The sequence below is a fragment of the Pogona vitticeps genome, chromosome 5 (genome assembly GCF_051106095.1).
Source record: "Pogona vitticeps strain Pit_001003342236 chromosome 5, PviZW2.1, whole genome shotgun sequence".
Classification (NCBI taxonomy): Eukaryota; Metazoa; Chordata; class Lepidosauria; order Squamata; family Agamidae; genus Pogona; species Pogona vitticeps.
The window spans coordinates 86,681,089-86,706,073 of record NC_135787.1 but is presented as its reverse complement, the minus strand read 5'-3'; the positions used below and the strand labels follow the sequence as shown (position 1 = coordinate 86,706,073).

Genomic DNA, 24,985 nt, shown 5'->3' with positions numbered 1-24,985 from the left:
GAGCACACTCCTGTACTGCAGTGAGTTCTGGACCCTTTGTGCATGGCAGGAGAGGAACCTTAACATGTTCCTTATGCGCTGTCTCCAACTCATTTTTGGTATCAACTGGCAGGACAAAGTTCCAAATAGAGTAGTCCTAGAATGAGCTGGAATTTTTAGCATGTATACATTACTGAAACAGCAACATCTACGTTGGCTTGGGCATGTCGTGAGAATGGCAGATGGTCAGATTCCAAAAGATCTCCTGTATGGAGAATTAGTGAAGGGAAATCGCCCCAGAGGGAGACCACAGCTGTGATACAAGGATATCTGCAAGCGGGACCTGAAGGCTTTAGGAATGGACCTCAACAGATGGGAAACCTTGACATCTGAGTATTCAGCCTGAAGGCAGGCGGTGCATCACGGCCTCTCCCAATTTGAAGAGACCCTTGTCCAGCAGACTTAGGCCAAGAGGCAGTCCCGAAAGCAGCAAAATCAGGGGACTGGACAGGGGACAGATTGTACTTGTCTGCAATGTGGAAGGGATTGTCACTCTCGAATTGGCCTTCTCAGCCACACTAGATGCTGTTCCAAGTCCTCCATACAGAGCACGTTACCATAGTCTCTCAAGACTGAAGGATATCTAAACTAATAAATGAAGCAAATGGTATAAAGTCTGTACGTTCTCTCTTTTATTTTATTAATTCAATATAAGCTGGCAATATATAGTATTTTCTGATATGTAAACATGTCAGTATCACCCAGAACTCAATATATACTGCAGTGGTGAGCAGTGCACAAGTCACATGACCATTTTTGTGGTCTCTCTGGGAGTTCCCAGAACTGCTGTCAAACTTGTTATTATGGCAAAAAGATATTTTATCTGTAAGTGTGCTGTTGCAGTGCTAAAACATGGTGACATGGTAACAGAAAAATGCTTTAACATGAGCAATTAAGCATTAAACAACAAATGCATGGAGTGCATGTCTTCTTTTAAAGCAGAAACCTTGATTTTGGAGTTGTTTTGCTTGATTTTTTTTTATTTCTGCAGCATGAAAGAAACCCCTAAAGTTGCCCACTCATGATCTGTGGCTTCAGATGATACTGAACGGGATATAAGAAGGCATTGTCAAAGGAGAAACAGACACTAATTTGGTTTAATAAATTCTTGTTCAACAGTTCAGGCTAAGAATGTCAATAGCATTCTCTCAAGTCAAGCTTAGTGAGAAACTGTTGAAAGATGAAACTTGTAAAAGCCCATCTCAGTGGAGAAGTGAGCTTTAGAAGATTCTCAGTTCCCCTCTGACTTGGATTATGATTTAAGCCAAAACTACCTTTTCTGTTTAGCAAATATTTCCTGTGGCTAAAATCGAGATATAAGCCTGTGACATGCCCCTGCATGTCCCCAGATTATTTCACTAGCCTGAGGTCCACAACACATTCCCTCCTTTATACTTCCACCAGTTGATCTCTGTCAACAATGATCAATTAGAAAGATTGAAGTCCATGCTGAGTGTAAAGTTTAACAAAAACAGGTTTATTGGATACAGTTCACTTAAACAGGTTCTTTAAAGACTTTAAAGTATTCAGTAGTTTTGTAATAACTTGTTTCAATCTTAGCTCTCTATAAGTTCCACACTCTTAACTGCCTCCCTTAACTCCTCACTCTACCACTCTCTCTAACTCCCACAGACTAACTGACCAACAAAACTCTTCTCTCCTCACCCCTCCCTTCTAGTTTCTCTGGCTCTGCTTCCTAACAGCTCCCATTGGTGCATGCAAATAATCTCCTACATGAGCCAAAGCAGGGTGATTGCTACAAAACCTTTTTAAGAAGAGATAGCCAAGTTAGTGTCTGCTAGCATATCAGTCCAAAAACAAAATAAAAATAACAAACACAAAAATGTTGTGGCACCAAAGACTAACAGCTCTATTTTAATATGAGGCCTTTTTAGTTTGATGTCCTCTCAATTGCTGGCTGATAAAGGATAGTGGGTGCTTTTTGCAGGCTAAGTTTGACATTTGTTATTCTGTAGAGCTCAGGCACGTCCCACTAGGCCTCCTGTCTGGCAGTGCTCTCTTGCTGGGGACTATTGTGATTTGTGAGGATGGCTGGCCTTTGCAGCCTGAGTCTGGAGAGCTTCTGCTGCAAGTGACAGCCACTAGCTTTTGCCAGAGGGGACTCATGGTGTTTCCAAGCCTGTAGCAATCTTTATCTAGCAAAGACTTTGTACTGCCAGAACCCTCCTGGTTGTGCAAAGCTTTTGTCTGTGAAGATTCTTGGGGCCTTTGAAACCTATGTATTTCCTTCATTTCCCCCCATTGCAGATGAAATCTGCCCTAGCCAGGTAAGAGAGCCTTTGAAAGTCAAGGATGTTAAATAAAATCAATAAGGGCTGAAATGGCTCTGTTTCACACAGTCAGGAACACCCCTCTGCAGACTTCAGAAAGCTGCTTCACATTCAGATCAAAGTAAGTCTCTTTTCCCTAACCTTTTCTGGAAATTGGAGATGGGCACAGATCCCCATTCGCATTCCTGATATCATCTGTGTCTGGATCAGGCTGCAGAGATTGATAACCAATCATCCCAGTGCTCTTTAACCTGATCCGTGTCTGTGTCTGTATTTGTATGTTTCTGGATCTCTGTGAAAAACTCTATTCCTAGAAAACAGGAAATGCAAATGAATATGATTTAGGGTTGGGGTATATACAGTATCATCAGCATTACCTCTGGCAGAATTATTTGCCCAGCTTCAAATCTGAGAACACAAGAAAGAAGAGAAGCAGGAGACAAGACTTTAACAGTGACACCATCACCCCAACAAGAAAAGGGAAACCAAAGTAGGGGGGAAGAAAGACCTTAACATCCTAAAGTGAGGTTCTGACCTAAACCGAAGAGTGTAGGCATTCTTTTGCAGACATGCTCTCTCTCTTAGTTATAATGCTGTAACTATTGATTTTTTTAAAAGAAAAGAGAAAAGGGAAAGCCCAGGAAACAAGCTACACTAATAAGTCCCTCAGTCTGCTATGCACCTTTAAAAAATGAAAAAAGAAAAAGTTGGAGAGTAGTTGCTATAGCCTATTCACAAAGGCCCTCCACAGCAAGTAGTGTGTGCAGGCATGTCTTAGGCTTCATTCATCTATCAGTTTCCTTCTCTGGTGATGCTGGCTCAGCATCCTCATTGTAACGATACTGATACTTTCCCTTTCTCTGTTTTTTACTCACATCCTGTCTTTTTAATTTTTTTATTTTGACTGTATGAATACCAAAATTAATAGGAAGGATCACTGGGGTGGGAGCCTGGTTGTCTGGGAAATGCACAAATCACTCTGATTTCATTTGTGTTTCAGCATTCAGCTAAACAGAATTCATATCTGTAGTGCAAACGATTTGTCTTATTTCTGAGTTAATGCAAAGTAGCTCCATTAACCAATAATTGTTTGGGGATGTGCAGTTTCTTTCATTCATACCATTGTAAAAACTGTTTTCCCCATCCCACCCCAGTCAACAAGAAAAATATGTTCTGCTCCTCATGATGCATTGATTAAACCGCTGTACTGCAGCCAAAACTCTGCTCATAACCTGGGGTTCAATCCCGGGTAGCGGGCTCCAGGATGACTCAGCCTTCTATCCTTCCGAGGTCAGTAAAATGAGTACCCAGCTTGCTGGGGAGGCAATGTGTAGCCTGCATAATTAACTTGTAAACTGCCCATCGAGTGTTTGAAGTGCTATGGGGCAGTATATATAAGCAGCACGCTTTGCTTTTTGCTTTTCATGAAGTGTGCTATTTGATGTCAGACATTACAAATAGATTAATTTTTTTGTGGTGTAACGTTATAGCGGATTCAGGAATAAGGATAAAAGTCCAATACTGTACTGGAGTTCATCAAATAGTAGAAGGCTAAGGCTTGAAAGGACAACAGGGATTAGAGTCCAGCCCCTTGTCAGAGCAGGAAATCCCCACCTGAATCATCCATGGCAGGTGGTCATCCAACCTCTGCTTAAATATCTCCAGTGCTGGAGGATCCACTATTCTACAAGACAGTCTATTCCATTATCAAATAGCTCTCACTGTTCAGATGTTCTTCCTAATGTTGAGTCAAAATCTCTTGTCCTGTAAATTAAATCCATTTCTTCAGGTCTTATGTTCAGGAGCCTGCAGAAAACAAGCTTGTTCCATCTTTTGCATGACAATTGTCCGAATATTTGAAGATAGCTGTTTTATGACTTTGCAGTTCTTTTCTCCAGACTAAACATGTGCAACTCTCTCAACCACTTCTCATGAGGCTTGGTTTCCAAACTCCATTTTTCTGTCAGCTTCCTTTGGGTATGTTCCAGCTACTGGATATCTTTGTTAAACTGTGGTGCTCACAATTAATATGCTCTTTTGTGCTGTTTGTTCCATTGCTTTAAATATTTGCATCCAGAAACCTGTCAACTGGGACATTGCCACTGTTACATACAGCACTGATGTTACCTGTCTGTCATGGGTTTGGAGGGAAAGTTCCATCCTATGGGGAGTGGAAGGCGGGACATCAGGAGGAGGGGCTGTACTGTATAAATATGTGGAGTGTGTGTGGAGAGTTTAAGAGAGATGCTGAGAGACACTGGGATGTGACGAAGCAGCAGCTGGGAAGAAGAAGCTGTTGTGGGAGTCTGTGTGTCAGACAGGGTACTTCTGTGTGTCAGAGTACCAACCTGATAGGTTCAGGTGTCTGTTGGTTAGCCAGAACTGATAGGTTCAGGGTCTGTGCTTCAAGTTAAGGGTTCTGGGTGAACCAAACTGTATGCTTGTATGAGTGAGAATAAGCCACGTTACTTTATCTTATTCACCTGATTGTTTATTTTTCCCTGTGTGTATTTAAAATAAACCTTATTCTTTTTATTGTTTAAAAATCCATCCCTGGTCTGTGTGACTTCTTACAGGGAATGGTTGGTGGCAGCTTAGTGTAACTGTGTGACATATCCCAGTAGGTCTGGGTTTGTCACATTGATTGGTGTCCAGCGTGTGGGATACGACTGGTCCAGTTGTCCAGTGGTCCAGCAAAGCCTTGGCAGGTGTGCCCAGAGCAAGGGGGGTCTAGTCAGGGACAGTCTGAGGCGCGTAGGTAATCTTCTAGGTGTACCTCACGGGGAGGTGCACTAGTGGAAGAACGTGCCAACTGGGGAGACTTAGATTAAGGTGCTCTGAGGCAGCCTAGTTTTGGCGGGAAAAAGCTGAGGCAAAACTGCGTAGTAACAGTGAGCTAGCTTGCCAGCTGAGAGGCCCAGCAGAGGGGGGTAGGCTCTGACTCGATACTGTTGCAAGCTAAGTGCTGAAGAACAGCAGCAATCTCTGGGGAGAGCTGGTTCTGAGGCAAAAAGGAAAAAAGTGGTCGTTTTATTCTGAGGCTTGACTTTTTAAAGCAGCCTGTTCTGAGGGGGGATTATGCCCTTGACTCGAAGCCAGATGGCCGAAATGAGTGAAGTGAAAGACCCCCAGATTGACCAAGGTTCTGAGGATGAATTTGGCTCAGTGCAGGGTGACAGCACAGGAGAGCAGAACCCAGAACTCAGAAAATTGCTCATAGTCCAACAGCATGAACTGAGGATGAGGCAATTTGAAGTGGAGGAAAAATTAGAGAGAGAGAGAATGGAGAGGGAGGAAAGATTGGAGAGAGAGAGAATGGCGTTTGAATTAAGAAAACTGGAACTGATGAACCAGAACAATAATAACAATAGGGATTCTGAGGGAGGCCAATTGTCTAAGGCTGACCTGAAGAAATTCCCTGTGTACCACAAGGGAGATTGTCCTGAGGTGTTCTTTTCCTTAGTGGAAAGAGCGTTTGTGGACTTCTCAGTGAGGGAAACTGAGAAGATGACCATCATGCGGTCTTTAATCAGTGGTAGCCTGGCTGAGGTTTATGCCGAGATGCCTGAGGAACTGATGAAAGATTTTGCAGAATTTAAAAAACTGGTGTTTGCCAGACATGGGATAAATGCAGAGCAGCTGAGACAAAGATTCAGGTCCCTCACCAAGAAACCAGAACAGACTTTTACCCAAGTGGGGGCCCAATTGGTGAGGCTGCTTGAGAAATGGCTATCGCAGGAAGGGACAGAGACCTATGAGCAGCTTAAAGACTTGATAGCACTGGAACAGTTCTATTCAGTCCTGCAGGGGGAATTGAAATTCCAGGTGAGGGAAAGGAAACCGAAATCTGTGGCAGCAGCCGCAGAGATCGCAGATTTTATTTCCCAAATAAGAAAGCCCTTGGGTGAGGGGAAATCTGTAGGTAAACCCAAAGAAACCTACAGCAAGTACTCTCAGGGACCAGGGAAAAGCCAGCAAGGGGGAGGGGCCCATGGTGAAGGGAAGCCCTCAGACATGAAACTAAGACCTCAGATTTTGGAGGGAAAACCAAAACAAGATGAGAGAGAATCAAAATACACCAGAAAATGTTATTTCTGTCAGGGAAAGGGTCATCTAATCTCAGAGTGTGAGAAATTAAAGCAGCTAAAAGGAATGGTGCCTCAGAATTCTAGTGGGACCAAGCCAAAAGCTGTGTTCTGTGTCCAGAAAGAGCAAGGCTCAGTGTCACAGAGGGAGCCTGTTGCCATGGCTACTCAGTCTGGAACAGCTACCTCTGCTGATCAGGCTGAGGAAAATGGTCCTCTTGTGGAGGTAAAGCGCTGCTTGCTGATAAAAACAGATTCTCAGTTGTTTGAGACAGCAGGGGTGGACGTAGGAATACTTGACCGTCAGTATAGGGGGCTGCGGGACACTTGTTCCCAGGTAACCCTGTGCCATCCAGATATTATTCCTAGGGAGTTTATAATCCCAAATGAGAGCATGAAGGTGGCAGGGATTGAGGGGCAGGTAATCTCTCTGCCAGTAGCAGAGGTACCTGTCAACTTTCAAGGCTGGAGGGGAGATTGGCGGCTAGCGATTTCATCGACTCTGCCAGCAGCCGTGCTCGTGGGAAATGACCTGGCTGAACATGTGAAACGGGTGCTAGTGATTACACGCTCACAAGCCACCACAGGGACAGTTGAGGGGGGTAATGATGAGCCAGAGACGGAAGCAGAGGGGAGTTCAGAAGCTGTGGTGGAAACCTTAACCACAGACAGCAGATTTGGACAGGAGCAAAAGGCAGACGCCACTCTCCAAAAGTGTTTTGAACAGGTGACTGACGCCCAGCTAACACCTGAAACCCCAGTGAGATTTCTGGAGGAAAAGGGGATTTTATATAGAGAGACCCTGAGGAATACCTCAAAAGGGGGAGATGGGATCAGAAGTCAGCTGGTGGTACCTGAAAAGTATCGCCCCATGATCTTACAAAGGGGGCACTCTGACATGTTTGCTGCACACTTAGGGGTGAACAAAACACAGCAGAGAATCACCCGGGATGACCCACAAGACGTTGTGACATACATAGACCCCTTGATGAATGACCTAAAGAGAAATCTAGAGCTGGCAGCAGAAAACCTGCAAGCTCAGAAGGTCAGACAGAAAACATGGTATGACCACAAAGCTAGAGAGAGGCACTTTGACCCAGGGGAGGAAGTGCTTTGGCTTAGGCCCTGCAGAGAGAATAAACTGCAGCTCAAATGGGCAGGACCATATAGGGTCATTTCCAAGATGTCAGACCTGAACTACCTAATAGAGCAGGAGGAGAACCAAGCAAGGAGGGTGGTTCACGTGAATGCCCTAAAACCCTACTACAGAGGGGAGCAGAGGGTTTTATTTGCGATAAAAGCAGCTGAGAGTGAGGAAGCTGAATTACCCTTCTGGGAGGGTAGAGGGGAAGTAAAATACAACCCAGAGGAGGTAAAGATCAGTCCTGCACTCACCCAAGACCAGCAGCAAGAACTAAAAATGCTGCTTAGTAAATATCAACAGGTGTTTTCCAACAAGCCGGGGATAGTGAAGGGAGTGATGCATCGGATCCACACAGGGGATGCACCCCCGCAGGCAGTATCCCCATACCGAGTAACGGGACCCTATAGGGACAAGGTGCGGAAGGAGCTGGACGAGATGCTGAGGGAGAACATAATCGTCCCCTCTTCTAGTCCTTGGTCCTCTCCGATAGTCCTTGTGGACAAGCCTGATGGGAGCATTAGGTTTTGTGTCGATTACAGGAAATTAAACCGTGTAACCACTCCTGATGCCTACCCAATGCCCAGGCTAGACAACCTGATTGAAACCATAGGGGGTTGTCGGTTCATCTCATCATTGGACCTGGTAAAGGGATATTGGCAATTAAGAATTGATCCCAGGGATCAAGAAAAGACTGCCTTTTGCAGCCCTTTTGGTCTCTATGAGTTTCGAGTCCTGAGCTTTGGTCTCAGAAATGCACCAGCCACATTCCAAAGGCTGATGGACCAGACCTTGGCAGGGCTCAGTGACTTTACAGTGGCCTACATTGACGACATAGGGATCTTCAGTAATACCTGGGAAGATCACCTGATACACCTGGAGTTAGTGCTGCAGAGGTTAAGTGCAGCAGGGCTAACAGTAAAGGCCAGCAAGTGTCAGCTGGGTAGCCCAGAAATAAAATACTTGGGTCACATGGTAGGGGGAGGAATGATAAAACCCCTGGAGGCCAAAATAGAAGCTGTTCGTGATTGGCCTAGACCCAACACCAAGAAAAAGGTCAAATCATTTCTTGGGTTGGTGGGCTACTACAGAAAGTTCATCCCGAGGTTTAGCGAGATTGCGGCTCCGCTGACCGATCTGACGAGGAAGACGGCTGATGACCGCATCCCGTGGACCAGCGACTGTGAGGAGGCGTTCCAGAGGTTGAAGGAGGCGTTAATCAACTATCCTGTCCTGCGTGCTCCAGACTTCGACCGGGAGTTCATCATCTACACAGATGCGTCTAACAGCGGGGTAGGAGCAGTTCTGTGCCAGGAGGATGAGAATGGTGACCAGCATCCAGTGTCCTACCTGAGTAGGAAACTTCAGAAAGGTGAGAGACATTTGGCAACCGTGGAGAAGGAGTGTTTGGCCATAGTCTACGCGATCCAGAAGGCCAAGCCTTACATCTGGGGAAGACATTTTATTCTGTGTACTGACCATTCACCATTGCAATGGTTAAAGACAATGAAAACCCACAATAGCAAACTTATGAGGTGGGCTTTAAACCTACAGGACTATGACTTTGAAGTGAAGGTGGTCAGAGGGTCAGTGAACTGTGTTGCTGACGCCTTATCAAGAAGACCTGAAGAATGAAGACGGCGAAAGAACATGGACTATGTATATAATGATGACAAAAGTTAAATGTACCTGGTTTTGAATTTGGTTTGTATGAATAAAGGTAAATTGATGTAATGTATATGGTAAATGTTTAAATGCCTATTTGCTATGGTTTAACTTAGAATGTAAGTATGAGTAAGTATAATATGGTATGTATAACTGTTGTTGTGTATTTTATACAGGTTGTTTTTTGGTGAAAAGCACGTTAGCTTTCCCCCTACAAAACAACTTATAAAGAGGGGAGGTGTTACATACAGCACTGATGTTACCTGTCTGTCATGGGTTTGGAGGGAAAGTTCCATCCTATGGGGAGTGGAAGGCGGGACATCAGGAGGAGGGGCTGTACTGTATAAATATGTGGAGTGTGTGTGGAGAGTTTAAGAGAGATGCTGAGAGACACTGGGATGTGACGAAGCAGCAGCTGGGAAGAAGAAGCTGTTGTGGGAGTCTGTGTGTCAGACAGGGTACTTCTGTGTGTCAGAGTACCAACCTGATAGGTTCAGGTGTCTGTTGGTTAGCCAGAACTGATAGGTTCAGGGTCTGTGCTTCAAGTTAAGGGTTCTGTGTGAACCAAACTGTATGCTTGTATGAGTGAGAATAAGCCACGTTACTTTATCTTATTCACCTGATTGTTTATTTTTCCCTGTGTGTATTTAAAATAAACCTTATTCTTTTTATTGTTTAAAAATCCATCCCTGGTCTGTGTGACTTCTTACAGGGAATGGTTGGTGGCAGCTTAGTGTAACTGTGTGACATATCCCAGTAGGTCTGGGTTTGTCACAGCCACCACATATGCAGTTAAGTGCAAATATCTTTATACTCCCCCCATTTAGGATCTAATTGTAATTGTATTAATATATCTTAATTTGTGTTGGGTGTGACATTGATAGTAGATGACTCTTTGACTATGTTTTAAGTGGCAGTTCCCAAATATCCTCAAAATAACTGCCATCTAAATCTTTTCCAGCCCAAGTCTTTTATTTGATGAACATCCTTATTCCTTGAAATCCACCCCAGTGTTACACTACAAAGAGTTAATCATGTACAACATCAAAGCCAAAGTCATCTAGCCCATCCCTTACAGTGAACCCTTGACTTACAGATGGCTTGACTTACAGACTTTTTGAGTTACAGACTTCTCTGGCAGCAAAATTTAGGTTTGACTTGCAGACTGAGATTTGACTTACAGACCAGAAAAAAACCAAAATGGAACAAAAACGGCCTGTTACGGGATTAATCGGTTTTCAATGCACTGTAGGTCAATGGAGACTTGACTTACAGACTTTTTGACTTGAGAACCGCCTTCCAATACAGATTAAGTTCTCAAGTCAAGCCCCCACTGTAATAGGTTTTAAAAATTGAGGTCAACCTTTTCATCTGCGAGGATCCAAAAATAATATCTGCTCCTTCAGATTGAAAACTTCAGTGATTTGGGCTACCTCTTGGGGGACAGAAACAAAATGCCACATTGGTTTGAAGTCAGTTTGGATTAAGGTCCAATTTTGCCTTTAATTGTTCCTTAGGTGATAAGAGTTGCCTCTGAATCAGCCCCAGAGCTGAGGACTACAACTCCTCCATTCCCTAGATCAGTATTGACAGGGTTTAATTCAGGGTTCTACATTTTAAGAAGCACTTGGGTGCTACCTTTTAATGCATTCACACCCTATTGAAGTCATGAGCCACAAGACTGCCTTAGATAGAAGTGATAGGGCATCCTTCAATGGAAATGTTTAAGCAGTATTTTGACCCTGCTGCTATATTCTGTATTGCAGAGCCTGCACTGAACAAACCAGCAAACTATGTGATGTCCAAGTCTATTGATGTGCCATTTGTTTTACTTGTTTTTTGTTTTTTGTTCAGTTTATTTCTTTGTTGCTTTGTTTTATTTTTTCTTGTTATTCCAATTGCCAGCGTTATTCAAGAATTTTGAGAATTGCAGCCCACAGACACCTACATTTCACTCACCTGGAGAAGAGCCTAGCTCTGTGTCTGCATGTCCTAGCTTTGCCCTTCATTCCTGTTGGCAGTGTACAAAACAGGAAGTTGAATTTGGCTTCCAGTAACTTAACCCCAATACTACAAGTTCTGTACTCTGGGATGATGGAGAACATATCCTGCCCCTCATCTGTATGAGTCTTTCAAGTATTTGAAAAATGCTATCATATCTCCCTCAGTCTTCTTTTCTCAAGACTAAACACACCCAGTTCTTTCAGTGTTTCTTCATAGGACTTATTTCCAATCCCCTGATCATCTTTGTTGCCTTCCTCTGAATTTCTTCCAGTTGATCAGAATTCTTCTTAAAGTGTGGTGTCCAGAGCTGGACACAGTGCTCAAGATGAGGCCTAAGCAGTGCCAAATAGAGGAGGACAAGTACTTCACAGGTTTTCATGACTGTAGTTCTGCTAATGCAGCCTAAAACAGCAGTTGCCTTTTTTGCAACCACTTATTTATTTATTTATTTATTTATTTATTTATTTATTTATTTATTTATTTATTTATTTATTTATTTATTTATTTATTTATTTATTTATTTATTGGACTTATATACCGCCCCATAGCGCTACAAGCACTCTCCGGGCGGTTTACAATTTTTAATTATACAGGCTACACATTGCCCCCCCCCCCAGCAAGCTGGGTACTCATTTTACCGACCTTGGAAGGATGGAAGGCTGAGTCAACCTTCCTATCAAGTTTTATTTTTGCTCTAGAACTAAGATTTCCAGTTCTTTTTGCCTGTTCCCCATACTCCTGGCATTTGTATATGGACATCTGAGTTTATGTGATTTGTGGCCTGCTTTCTTTGATACATTTTTAAGAAAACTATTAGTGCCTTAAGTGCAGCAAGACTACAATTTCCAGGAAGCACAATGGCAGCTTCCTTTTTTTGTTCATAAACAGGAAGCAAAGCTGGAACTAGGCCATGTAGCCTCAGAACTAGGCCCTGGTTGAAGTGAGTGAAATATAGGTGTGTGTAGGAGTCAATAGGTATGGGTCTGTGAAATTGGAGCTCCTCCCCCTGCAAAAAAAAATACTAATGGCATACCCCTATCAGAGACCCTTTGGTCTCTGTAATTCTGGGGTATGTGTGGTGGTGTAGTATGGGAACAGGAATATTTCCTGCCCCATCCTGCAGCTAGGTGACTTACTGGCATCTGGCACCACATGAAGTAGGGATAGATATTGGAATGTATGAGCAAGATCAATCCTCTTCTCTCCTGAAGGGAATGAGTGGATTATTCTTGAGTTGCAGTCACAGAGAAATGAGCCATACTTGATCAAGGAAGCATTCTTAGTTCACATGTGTCAGTCATTCCCTCTCTATAAAGTCTGGAGGACAGTGTAGGAAGGAGATAAGGACCTGGACCCATTTTCCCCCGTAACACATATTTGACTTAGGGAACAGCATTCAATCTACTATTATGGAATTTTTAGAAGTTGTTGTCCTCTTGTTTGCAGTCATATTTGCAAATAATTCCTCTCAAATGGCAAAGTGGAATGATAATGCTGCATTTTCTTAGACAATAATATCAGAGGCCACAGATGTTACTGAATCTGTATAAACTGCAAGGAAAAATTATCCCTGTGAAATACAGCTTTTTATATACAATATTCCTATACGAAATCATTTAAAATACTTGGTTCTTCTTTATTATGCGTATGTTAGAAAGTACCCTAAGTTATGCAACCAATGTACTATTGTCCACATGCATGCATTAATCATATTAAATAAAAACAAGAATACTGGAGACACAAGAAACATCATAAACTTTAAAGCACAAAAGGGAATTAAGACATATATGTATATTTAAACTGTATTTTTCTTCTTCATTATGAATCTAGAAGAGATTGAAACTAGATCCTTACACTTGAGGAACTGGAAAGATTCAGGGATTATTGCTCTTGGGTTTATATCTTCGCCTCTGCTCTTGTCAGCTATTATTTCAGACACAATGAGCAACAAAACTCTCCATTTTTCTTCTTTTTATGCATGCCACCTTTCTTTATTTATACCAGTCATCTTTTCTTTCTTTTCCCTGGCAGGTTTTAAAATAGAATGTAAAATTCCTTCAACTAGATTATCAAACTTATTTCAGTCACCTTGCGTATTTATTTTACCTGTATTTCACCTTTTTTCCAAGGAGCACAAAGTGGTTGCATCCCCTTCAATTCTGTCCTCACAACTATCCTATAAAGATTGCTTAGGCTCAACAGTATTAATGACTCACCCAATGAACTTCCTGTTCAAGGAAATATTTGAACCTAGGTCTCTCCTAGTCTTACATCACAACCACTGCACCATACTGGTTTACATCTGTAATGAAGGCTGTGATACAAAGGACCACTGGGGCTTCTGATGCTTTTCCTCACTTGTAGCCCCAGCAGTTCTGCACTAGGACAATCCCTGGCCCAGCTTAAGAGGTCTATAGTGAGAAGTGGAAAGGGTGGTGGAAGTACTGCATGTACTTAGAAGTGGAAATTTTAGAAGAGGTGGCCATGTCAGTCTAGCATGTCAGACATAAACAAAATGAAAATAAAAAATAAAGAAGACAAAAATGTGGCACCTTAAAGGTGAACTGCTGTATTTGAATGTGAGCTTTTGTGGGAAAGTCCACTTCTTCAGACTGATACACTCAGTCCAGTTAACACACTCAGCCATTTCAACTTCAAGGAACAAATTGAAACAAGGTATCATAAAAATTGTTACATTTCTCCTAAAGTTTTCCACTTAAGGAAATGGCAGGAGATTGAGGAAGAGGAAATGCACTTTGCGACTGGCCGTTCTACCATCTAATCACAGTGAATTAGTGTTAGTGCAGGAGTTACAAAGTGTCCATTGTTTTTTCCTGCTTCTGTCTGCAAATCAGGATTTTCAAAAGTATTTTTATGGTATCTGTGAAGCCTGAAAGGAGATAGCACTGGGGGCTTACTTGAAAAATGCTGAACAGAAAACAAGGAAATCTGGTGCTATATATAGGTATATATATATTGCCTAGGGACACCACTATGGCATATGTTATTTTTATACAAATTGATCAAAATATAGTTAGGTAGGTATGAATCACATGAATAATATCAGTGTTGTAAATGGAAATTTGTAAATGAAGTCCTCATATACACAAAATAATACAAAACATCCTTCTAAAGACTGTAATTTTCCTAATTAGTGCCATCTGATTGCTGTATTCATTGTCAACACACACACACACACACACACACACACAAATAGCCCAACCCCACAGAGAGACAAGCATGTCCTTTCTCTAAATATTCCCAAACTAAAAAGCCTGCCTGTTCACTAAGATGTCTTATCTTTCCATCTGAGGCTTAGTAGGGTTTATGCCCTTACACAAAACAACTGTCCATTCAAATGTTATCTGATTCCAGCAAGATATTTAAAAGATATTGGCAGTTAAACAAAACTGAGAAAAATGTAGTACAAGAAACATTGTTCCTATCTGTCAGTATTTGATAGACACAATTCTTTCATAAGCATGGCGTGCTTGCAAATATCCCATTCTGACAAGAAAAAAAGTTTTAATCACTGGTTCATTTTTAATCATAGTCACTGGTTGGCACAAAAGATTTAGATTTCTGAACCAAGATTCAATCTGAATCAAGCAGGGCCACCTCTCAAATGAGCCACCATATTGGAAGTCCAAATGGAAACATGTCATTTAATGCAGTGGTTCTTAACCTTTGTTACTCGGATATTTTTGAACTGCAACTCCCAGAAACCCCAGCCAGCACAGTTGGTGGTGAAGGCTTCTGGGAGTTGCAGTCCAAAACTCCTGAGTAACCCAAGGTTAAGAACCAGTGATTTAATGCACAACCTGAGCAATTATGCTAAAGACAGCTTAGCTGGACAGCTAGATATCGGTAAATTTCTAGAGTCTACATGTGTTTCTCTTTGTCTTTCACATACATTTAGTGCACTGCTGCAGACAGTTGACCAAGTGAGGTTCTTTGGATTCACTAGATTATGCTCAAACAGGAAAATGTGTTGGTCTATTACAGTGGTTCTTAACCTTTGTTACTCGGATGCTTTTGAACTGCAACTCCCAGAAACCCCAGTCAGGACAGCTGGTGGTGAAGGCCTCTGGGAGTTGCAGTCCAAAACTCCTGAGTAACCCAAGGTTAAGAACCAGTGGTCTATTACAGTGCTGCCTCGCATAGCGATCGCTCCGTATAGCAACGAAATTACTTTGCGATGGACTTTTTGCAATCGCAAAACCGATCGCTTTGCGATGGTCTCTATGGGGGAAATTTGCTTTGCGATGATCGCAGGGAAGCGATCATCGCAAAGCCCCCATTTTCAGCCAGCTGATCGGCAGTTTCAGAATGGCCACCGGTTAAACAAAATGGCCGCCCGCTGTTTTCAGACACGGATACCTTGCTTTAGAGGCACCGAAAATGGCGGCGCTATGGAGGATCTTCACTTAAAGGTGAGTTTTTAGCCCATAGGAACGCATTAATCACATTTTAATGCATTTCTGTGGGCTTTTTATTTTCGCTTAGCGATGTTATCTCTTAGCAGAGATTTTTTCTGCACAGATTAACATCGCTAAGAGAGGCACCACTGTAATTCCAATTTTCCAAATGCAATGCCTAGAAAAGTCTGGGTCAACATCTCTAACATCTCACTTTCATTTCTGTTATGTCTCAAGCATTTAAGAAGTTAAATATTATTTTATCTTGTTTCAGTGTTGAAATAATCAATGATGGAAATTTCCATGTAGTTGAGTTACTGGCTATGGATCACATTCTGTCTTTGTCGATTGATGGAGGAAGTCCCAAGATTATCACCAACTTATCTAAACAATCAACTCTGAATTTTGATTCCCCACTTTATGTAGGAGGTAAGGGAACATCTTTCTAGTGTAGATATATATGTAACATGTGGAGCCTGGGAAAAGGTCAATGATAGTGGTGCCTCAACTTACGATCGTCCCAACTTCCAACCATTTCAAGTTATGACCAGCTCTGATTGCAAAATTTTGGTTCAACTTGCAGCCGGAGCTTCTACTTACGAACACAAAAAGGCAGGGAGAGGGAGTGGGAAAATTGAATTGCTAACTGCTGGTAGGCGAAGAGGCTGCTTCTTTGTAGCTCTTTCGCCTCAATGGTTAGAGAGTGTGCGTTCGGAGGAGGCTTTGGACTGTCTGCTAAGGTGCTGCTTTCTGCTTTTAAAAAACTGTCTGTTTTAAAAAAAACTCTAGGAGGGAGGGGAAGGAGCTGAGCTTTGTGTGTGAAAGGCAGGGGAATGTGGGAGGGAGGGAGGGAGGGAGGGAGAACACGAGGAGGAGGAGTGCGCATTGAGATTGCCCTTGTGTCTAGAGCTGGGAAAGCTGCTCGTGTATCGAGCAGGCTCCCTGTAAGCGGAGGTGAGCGCGAGCGCGTGAGGAGCAGCAGGCAGGCAGGCAGACAGGCAGGCAAGGGCTGCAGCTGCCTGTCTGGTTCTTCAGTATCCCGACCAACCGGGTGAGCGGGAAAGAAAGAAGCACTTCCGGGTTGCCAAGAAAGGAGCAGCCAACCCCCTTCCTTGGAAAAGAGCAGCAGTGGAGGGGGCACAGAGTGCAAGAGAAGGAGAGTGTGTGTGCGTGGTCGTTGGTGCTTGGCTGGGTGAAAGCGTGCCCTGCTCCCTGGAAGGACAGGGTTCAGGGGCAAATTGCTTGGCCGAGGAAAGGGGGCAGCCAGCTGCCACTCACCCCGTCACAGACCTACGTGACCCTGGTCCTCCTCTTCAGAATTGCCTGGTAAGGTAAGGTGCTGCTTTCTGCTTTTTAAAAACTGTTCTGGGTGGGTTTTGCAGTGTGGTTTTGGGCTACGGGGTTATGTTTCTGTGCAGTGTTGTGTTTTTTTTGGTGATTTTTTTTTTCAGCCTCAGTGCCTTCGGGTCTTGCTTTGCTGTTTATTTTTGTTTTTTTTTTAAAGCCCCAACAATGGAGCTTGCTGTGTGCTTTATTTTTGGTTGTTTTTTTCAGCCCCAGTGCCTTCTGACTGGGCTTGCTGTGTACTTTATTATTATTTTGTAGGGGTTTTTTTGTTGTTGTTGTTGTTTTTTGCCGGAACAGATTAATCGCGTTCCAATGCATTTCAATGTGAAATGGTGCTTTGACTTACGACCATTTTGAGTTAACGTCCATCTTATGGAACAGATTATGGTCGTAAGTCAATGCACCGCTGTATGTTTTAGTTAATATGCCAATTGAAACATCTTGAAAAAAATAATGGCAGTAGATTTGTTGAAGCTAGTCTGGAATTATATGTATTGATGCCACTTTTCTAAATATGAAGTGTGCACAACTGCTTTAACATCAACGTAGCACTACAACATGGTGGATTCAGCCCATCTTTTCCTTTCATGAACACTGGCTTTTGTATGCATTCTGTTACAGAATCTAGTTGAAAACTCATAACGTGGTGACAGAAAAATCAGCTATGTATGGGTGGAAATGATCTGACATCCTTAAAAACTAGGCTAATGTTGACAAATTCCATAGCTAATCACGCTACTTTGAATTAAGTTATTTTAAATAAGCAATAGTAGTCATCATTTGGCTGTATGGATTAATTCCAGCTAACAAGTTGATGAGGTTTTTTTTTTTCCCCAGGAATGCCTCTGAAGAACAATGTTGCTGCACTGCGCCAGTCTCCAGGTAAAAATGGCACAAGTTTCCATGGCTGCATCCGTAATCTGTACATCAACAATGAACTGCAGGACTTTAGAAATGTCCCACTGCAAGTTGGAATCCTCCCAGGCTGTGAACCTTGCCATAAGAAGGTGTGTGTTCATGGAACATGCCACGTAACCAGTCAGTCAGGCTTTATGTGTGAATGTGATGGAGGATGGACCGGCTCACTGTGTGATCAACAAACCAATGATCCTTGCCTGGGAAATAAGTAAGTCCTTACTAAATATCATTTCCTAATATAGCACATATACATACAAGCATTCTGATATAGGATGTTTTCAATCCCTTGCACTACTATTTTGTGAACTATTAATCTCTTTAAAACATATTAGAAGTAAATGTAATGACTGATAACACAATAATTGCAGTTCACCGTTAAGAAGCAAGTTTTATTAGCATCTCATTCCAAAAACCTAGTATTAACACAAAGACTGCTTGGGGTACTTTGGCTCCTGACTTCTATATTTACTTTTCTCATTGGTCTGTCAAGAAGCCTATAAAGAGAAAACAGACGATGAGGTGAGATACTGAGCTCACATAGTAAATAATAGATGGGATCCAATGTATGATGAGCCATCAAGTCGCAGCCATCTTTCAGTGATCATATCCAGGTTTTCAAAGAATGTGATCTATTTTTACCATTGCCATATAGTTTTACCATTGCCACAACCCCCAATATTACAACAACCATCATCATCAATTTTATTTATACTCCATCATTCCTGCGAATAGTTCAGCATAACTAACTTAACCTCAGAGTTTACTGTGACGATAAGATGAAAGGGAAGAATTATGTAATGTGACTGAGCTCCTTGTACAATTCCAGGCATAGGTTGCTCGTCAGGGTGACCCAAGCTGTCTCTCTCCTCAAACGAGACCAAAACCCAGAGTGAAATGGATCTATACAAACCAACTCATAGAGAAATGAGGAGCACCACAAGATCATTTCCCTTGCCCTTAATGGAAATCTGACCAAAATGTTCCAATGCAGTGTGGTTTCAAGAAAGATCCTTTAGGTAAAATGGAATAGCAGCTTGCCATAAAGAGGCAATCACTGCTACACCTATCCACTCAGTCAGTTCCTGTCCCCAGATGCTTTTATGAGCCAAGATAGGTAAAAATCCAGTATAATCATGGTAGGTCTCACTAGCCTAAAAATTCTGTCTTCCTCCTTAGCTGAACAAGTGAAAAAGTGTCCATTTAAACTGGACATGTAGGGGCCAAAATCATGTGCATGACATCAAAGTCCATGACATCAAATTCCCTCAGATGCAAGCAACTTCCATTGGAAAACCAATGTGAAAAGGTAACTCCCCTTTTCCACCTGTCCAGTCCCAGTAAATACTAGAATCCACACTCTACTTCTGAATTTTTATCTGCCATTTTAAAGAACTGCATGTTCAACATTTATTTACTTTTGAATCATTTGCAGGGCACCTTTCTCCTGGTGAGGGGACCCAAGGTGGCTCATAATGTTAATAACAAGTAATATTAAAAGCACAATAAATTACAGATTAAAAACAATTAAACTTCCATAATTAAAATCGTTAAGTAATTAAAAACATTAAAAACATGACATTTATTTTGAGCTTGAGACTCTTTCATAGGAACTGCCAGCCTGCAGTTTTCATGAAAATTATATGTATAGAGCCAAAGGGTCTCACTTATGAAAGTGACAATTCTGTGACTATTAATGAAGCTTCTGGACCCTAAGCTTGATCTGTAATATGTCATCTCCTCTTTGGTCAAAGTTCAAAGACCTTGTTTCAGAAGATATCTGTTCTTTGTATTAGAAAGTAACTATTTGTTGTGCTCTGCCTAAGTGCTGCAACAGATAAATTCTAGCACAAGAGCTTTCATCTATGCTATGAAATACAGTAAGTTATAACAATAGTAGAAAAGATTATTTCAATGAAGAGGTGGTACAAATGTCATTAATGAGTACTAGAAAAAAAACTCAAGACATTTTCCTTGCCCTGGCAATTAAAAGATATGTGTGGCCTGCAATTTTAGGTGATTATCAGTCTTTTTCTTGTAGATCGTGTTCAAAATTACAGGTAAGCTATTTCTCCCATGCCTCTTGTTTTTGTAAATACTTCTTGTTAAGCTGAGTCGTTTGTAGCCAGATTTTGCATTCCTTGCTTCCACTGTGTCTTATGCTCAGTCGTGCATATGCCCTGATCAGTTGAGGAATGCAGAATTTGGTATTTGTGACATACTGTTCAGGTCTTCCATAACACATCTACAGTGGTAGTATTATAGTGAGCTATTTGCTTCCTTATCCTTGCACTAACCTTGGATATGAATTATTTTAAAACAAACCACTTCACCATGTCTTCCTAGAAGGCGGCAATCAAAAACGAAACAAAAAGAAAACTATAAGCAATTTCCTTTTTGAGTGCAGTCCAAAGCATTTATGGTCAATGTCACTTAGCCGTAGTTTGGATGAATAATTTATTTTTATTCTCTTGGGCTTGTCTCCCTCTGTAGATGTGTGCATGGTACCTGCTTGCCAATCAATGCATTTTCATACAGTTGTAAATGCCTGCAGGGACATGGGGGAGTCCTCTGTGATGAAGATGAAGAACTGTTTAACCCCTGCCGGTCCATCAGATGTAAACACGGTAAATGTAGGCTTTCAAGCCTTGGGAAACCGTATTGCGAATGCAGCAGCGGATACACTGGGGACAGCTGCGATAAAGGTAAATATCCAGTCAGATTATCGTCATTTCATATAAGAGGGAAATGTGATGACTTTATTTTCAAAACATATGATGGAAAAATCCATTCTTTTATGTACAAACTACATTTTTCTTTGAGATTTTTCACATTTTGTTTTCCCTTTCTTTCCCAAGCCAAAAACCCAATTTCATACAGAATTTATCTGCATATTTTTCCTTAATTTTAATATTTTCTGGTTTTATAAGCAAGAGAAAATATTTTTTTCAAGTGCTCCTTGAAATTAATGTTAATACTGGGGGGGTAAACCCCATCAAACATTTTGACATGATTTTTTTTCTTTATTCAAAAGCAACTTTTTGCTATATTTAAACTGCCACTTTTTATCTGCTGTATCTTTCTGTATTTATTCTCTACCTTCTGCAACTGTGAAGCCAAATCCAATGATTCTGCTCCTACTTTTATCACAAACTCTACTTTTGACCTCTCATCTTCAACTGATTTATCACAGCGAATTATACAGGTGAGATGGATTAAAAGAGGAAGACTTTTTCTCTCTGCTGTCATTGTTTTCCCTTATTTATCAAGGCTCTTTCATTTCTCTTTCCCCTCCCTCTCTCCAATTCTTCCTTTCTTTGAATTTCTTGAGCTGAATTTTATTTTCTGCTTTGCATCATTGTAACTAAATGGAATATGGGGCTCATGTTTTAAACCAGATGTCTCTTATTTAAACTGGTTCTATGCCTCAGTAATTTATGAAGCTATTGGAATGTAGCTTCTATTAAATAACAGATTGAATAATATTTAACTCTAGGTCTAGTAAATGAAATTGCATGCCATCTCAAGTACTTCTCAACCGTAAAGGAAACCAGCTGGCTGTACTGTGAAGAATATATTGTGTGTATTTTCATAATAAACAAAAAGATTTAAATTTCCAGTTTTCTTGTCATTGTAATAATAATGTATTTATGGTTCACATATAAATCATCTCTAAAAATGAACTGGATTGACTGTGCAATACAGTTTTAATCCATCATATCAAAACCATTCTTTTTTAAGTTAAAGAACACAAAACACAAACTATATTTAGAAGATTTTCATTCTGTTAAAAGATGCCATTTTATGATTCATAACACTGTGTGATGTGCCATTCAGTGGATGTTCTTTTTTCATTTTATAGAAATCTCTTGTCGAGGGGAACGAATCAGAGATTACTTCCAAAAGCAGCAAGGTTATGCCGCATGTCAGACGTCCAAGAAGGTATCGAGACTAGAATGCCGAGGAGGGTGTTCAAGTGGGCAGTGCTGCGGGCCATTGAGGAGCAAGAGACGGAAATATTCATTTGAATGCACTGATGGATCCTCCTTTGTGGATGAGGTTGAGAAGGTGGTGAAGTGTGGCTGTACAAAGTGCCCCTCCTAAACATGACCTGTTTGCCCCACTTGTCTGTTTTTTGTTTTTGTTTTTTTAAGTTGTATACTTATTGACCTTGTCTTGGACTAATTAATTCTTCATAGTGGAAATATTTGAAATATATTGTAAAATAAAGAACAGACTTATTTTTATTATGAGATTAAATACACTTTTCTTCAATTTGCAACAAAAAGAATCAACTGTTTGAACTGAGACTTCTTGTAACTGAGAGGAGCTTTGAAGAGGATTTTTTTAAAGACCTGGTAGCATTTCAACAATGGTGGAAAACTGATTTTTAACATCAACTCTTCTTTACAACATGCTGAAGATAAACACATCACTCTCAAGTGATGTTCAACCTGCCAATCTATTCATGAAAAACTGAGAGAGTTTTAAAACTACTTTAAGGGTTTAACAATAGTTTTTGGTTCTGGTTTTATTCTCTTGCCAAAACTGTATCAAACTTTTCCAAGGAATTAGTGTCAGGTGAAAAAAATCCATTTGGGCAAACTTAGCAAATATCAGCTGTATTTTGAATGGCATAATCAGCTTGAGAAAATGGGATCTCTTGCCTCCCAAACAAAAGAGGATGCACCATAGTCCTGCAATCTCTTGATCTCTTTTATGCCAGCATGTTATCAGAAAAAGAAATGGAATGTTGTTTATCTACCCTTTCCAGTATTAATTTTTTTTGTAAAATAAATGTCATGGGGATGATAAAAATAGATTATTGTTGGGAAAATTAGGTATAATATGAAGTTTCATTTTTATGAGTTCTGAACAGCTCTCTACAGTATTCAGTTTCCTGAGAAATATTTATTGTATCAAAGTACATTGTACTTAACATTTAGGCCACCCCTTCTACTGTTTTTTTCAATGCTTTAATATATATTAATTTATATTTGTCCTGATATTTTTGTATTGCCTATTGTTGTTGTTTCTTAAAAAACTTAAAATCAGGATATTTGCAATAGAACTAATATAGTGTGCTCTCCTGGGGTAAATGGATTTGGTCTCAGTTGTTATTTTCTTTTACTTTAGCAACCTGTCATGTCATGTCATGGATAGAAAAGGATGCTGAAAGCAACAACAGATTGTAGTTTTCATGGTAGCAGAGAATCACAGCATCTCTCATGTCCTTGTAATATATGAGCAAAAAATGTATTTACAGTAGATAACAAGTGTATAGAAGTTATTGTTTCCCTAAGTATACATTACAAAAGAAAAAGGAATGATGTGTAGCAAATTACACTAGAACATAGACCTTTACAAACTAATGTTCCCTTGGAATCCCTTACCTTTAAAATTAAAAAGAGAGAGACTGTATTACCAAGAACTGTGACTTTCCCCAAATACTAAAACTACTTTACTTGCCCTAATGTTTCCCTTTGTTAACATGTTGCTGCTAAATCACAATATATAATTGGTAATAATTCTTCATAGTGAGTTTTGTTGTTGTTTTTCTCCAATAAATTTTGGGGTACCCTGTAAAAAAGGATGTGGGGTTTTTTCCAATTTTTTTTAAAAAACAAAAGGCTAGATGTACATGTGTAATACAGTATTGCTTTGTCTTATTTGGACTGATATCAGTACCTTTACTGATGTTTGTAAATTAAACAGATATCTACTTCAGTGCTAGCTTTTACTTGTATTCTTCTAAAAAGCTCAACCTTCTTAATGTTTTATAATTAAAAAACTTATCTAGGATATATATATCATTAACAAAGTAAAAGAGAAAATTCCAATTATTTTTTGTAGCTTTATAATTGCTCACCAGTTTCATCTGAAAACTTTAGGGTCTGACATAGTAAAATGATGCTGTTAGGATCAGGTATAAAGGTAAAGGTTCTCCTTGACAATTTTTGTCCAGTCGTGTTCGACTCTAGGTGCTCATCCCTGTTTCCAAGCCACAGAGCCAGCGTTTGTCCGAAGACAATCTTCCGTGGTCACATGGCCAGTGCGACTTAGACACAGAATACTGTTACCTTCCCACCGAGGTGGTCCCTATTTATCTACTTGCATTTCTATGCTTTCGAACCGCTAGGTTGGCGGGAGCTGGGACAAGCAACAGGAGCTCACTCCGTCGCGTGGATTATAATATTTTTAAATTTCTCTTTGGAAATAATTGTAACTACCACACTATATTTTAATTCTATATCTTAGAAAACCACTTGATAATAATTGCTGCACAACAGAGAATTTATAGAATGATTTCATGGATAAGAAAGTTGTGGCATGAAAAGGAGTAGATTATGAACTCTGTGTTTAAAGAAAGAACAAAAAATCTGTGGCAAACCATCATAACATACCAAGACTATCTTTAACATCTCCAGGTTACTAGAGACTCCCAGGGTCAAACCTGACATGATACTAGCTTAGCAGTTGGAAAGCAATAAATAATTCTCCCTTCAAAGATACAATTCTTTAAAGCTGTCATGTCTGCACAGTCAGTTTGCAAATGAAGCTCATGTTTATCTCCTGATGACCAATCAATGAAGAAACGCAAGCTAATGTGCAACTTGCAGAGCTGAGAAACCTATCAATAGGATAAATAAATGAATTTAACCTCATAAGCTTCTACTTAAAAGTGCTATGTAATGTCTATTCTGGTTCTTTGGTAACAGGGCTGGGAAGACTCCTGTCCAAAGCCATGGAGAGATTTGTCAATCACTACTAGACAGCCCACATAGTGTGGTTGCTGACCTTGAGCCAGACATCCTGGAGAGTGAAGTAAAGTGGGCCTTAGAAAGCTTGGCTAACAACAAGGCCAGTGGAGGCGATGGCATTCCAGTGGAACTAAGATTTTAAAATCTTAAAAGATGACACTGTTAAAGTGCTACATTCAATATGCTAGCAAGTTTGGAAAACTCAACAGTGGCCAGAGGACCGGAAAAGATCAGTCTAAATCCCAATCCCAAAGAAGGGCAGTGCCAAAGAATGCTCCAACTACTGTACAATTGCACTCATTTCCCACACCAGCAAGGT

At 40.8% G+C, this 24,985-nt stretch overlaps 1 protein-coding gene across 12 annotated transcripts in view; it reads left to right on the top strand.

The window, feature by feature from the left end:
* SLIT2 (slit guidance ligand 2) overlaps nucleotides 1-23,632 on the top strand; it is a 455,778-nt gene extending 432,146 nt beyond the window's left edge. For 7 of the 12 annotated variants that reach the window (XM_073001077.2, XM_073001083.2, XM_073001079.2 and 4 more), the window contains 4 exons: nucleotides 15,918-16,072; nucleotides 17,828-18,116; nucleotides 20,399-20,610; nucleotides 21,768-23,632. In XM_073001077.2, coding sequence (XP_072857178.2) covers nucleotides 15,918-16,072; nucleotides 17,828-18,116; nucleotides 20,399-20,610; nucleotides 21,768-22,009 — 898 coding nt within the window. In that variant the 3' untranslated portion in view covers nucleotides 22,010-23,632. Of the gene's footprint in view, nucleotides 1-15,917; nucleotides 16,073-17,827; nucleotides 18,117-20,398; nucleotides 20,611-21,021; nucleotides 21,111-21,767 lie in introns of all 12 variants that reach the window. The other 5 variants (XM_078394061.1, XM_073001080.2, XM_078394060.1 and 2 more) reach the window with 3 other exon arrangements.
* The last annotated feature ends 1,353 nt before the right edge of the window (nucleotides 23,633-24,985 follow it).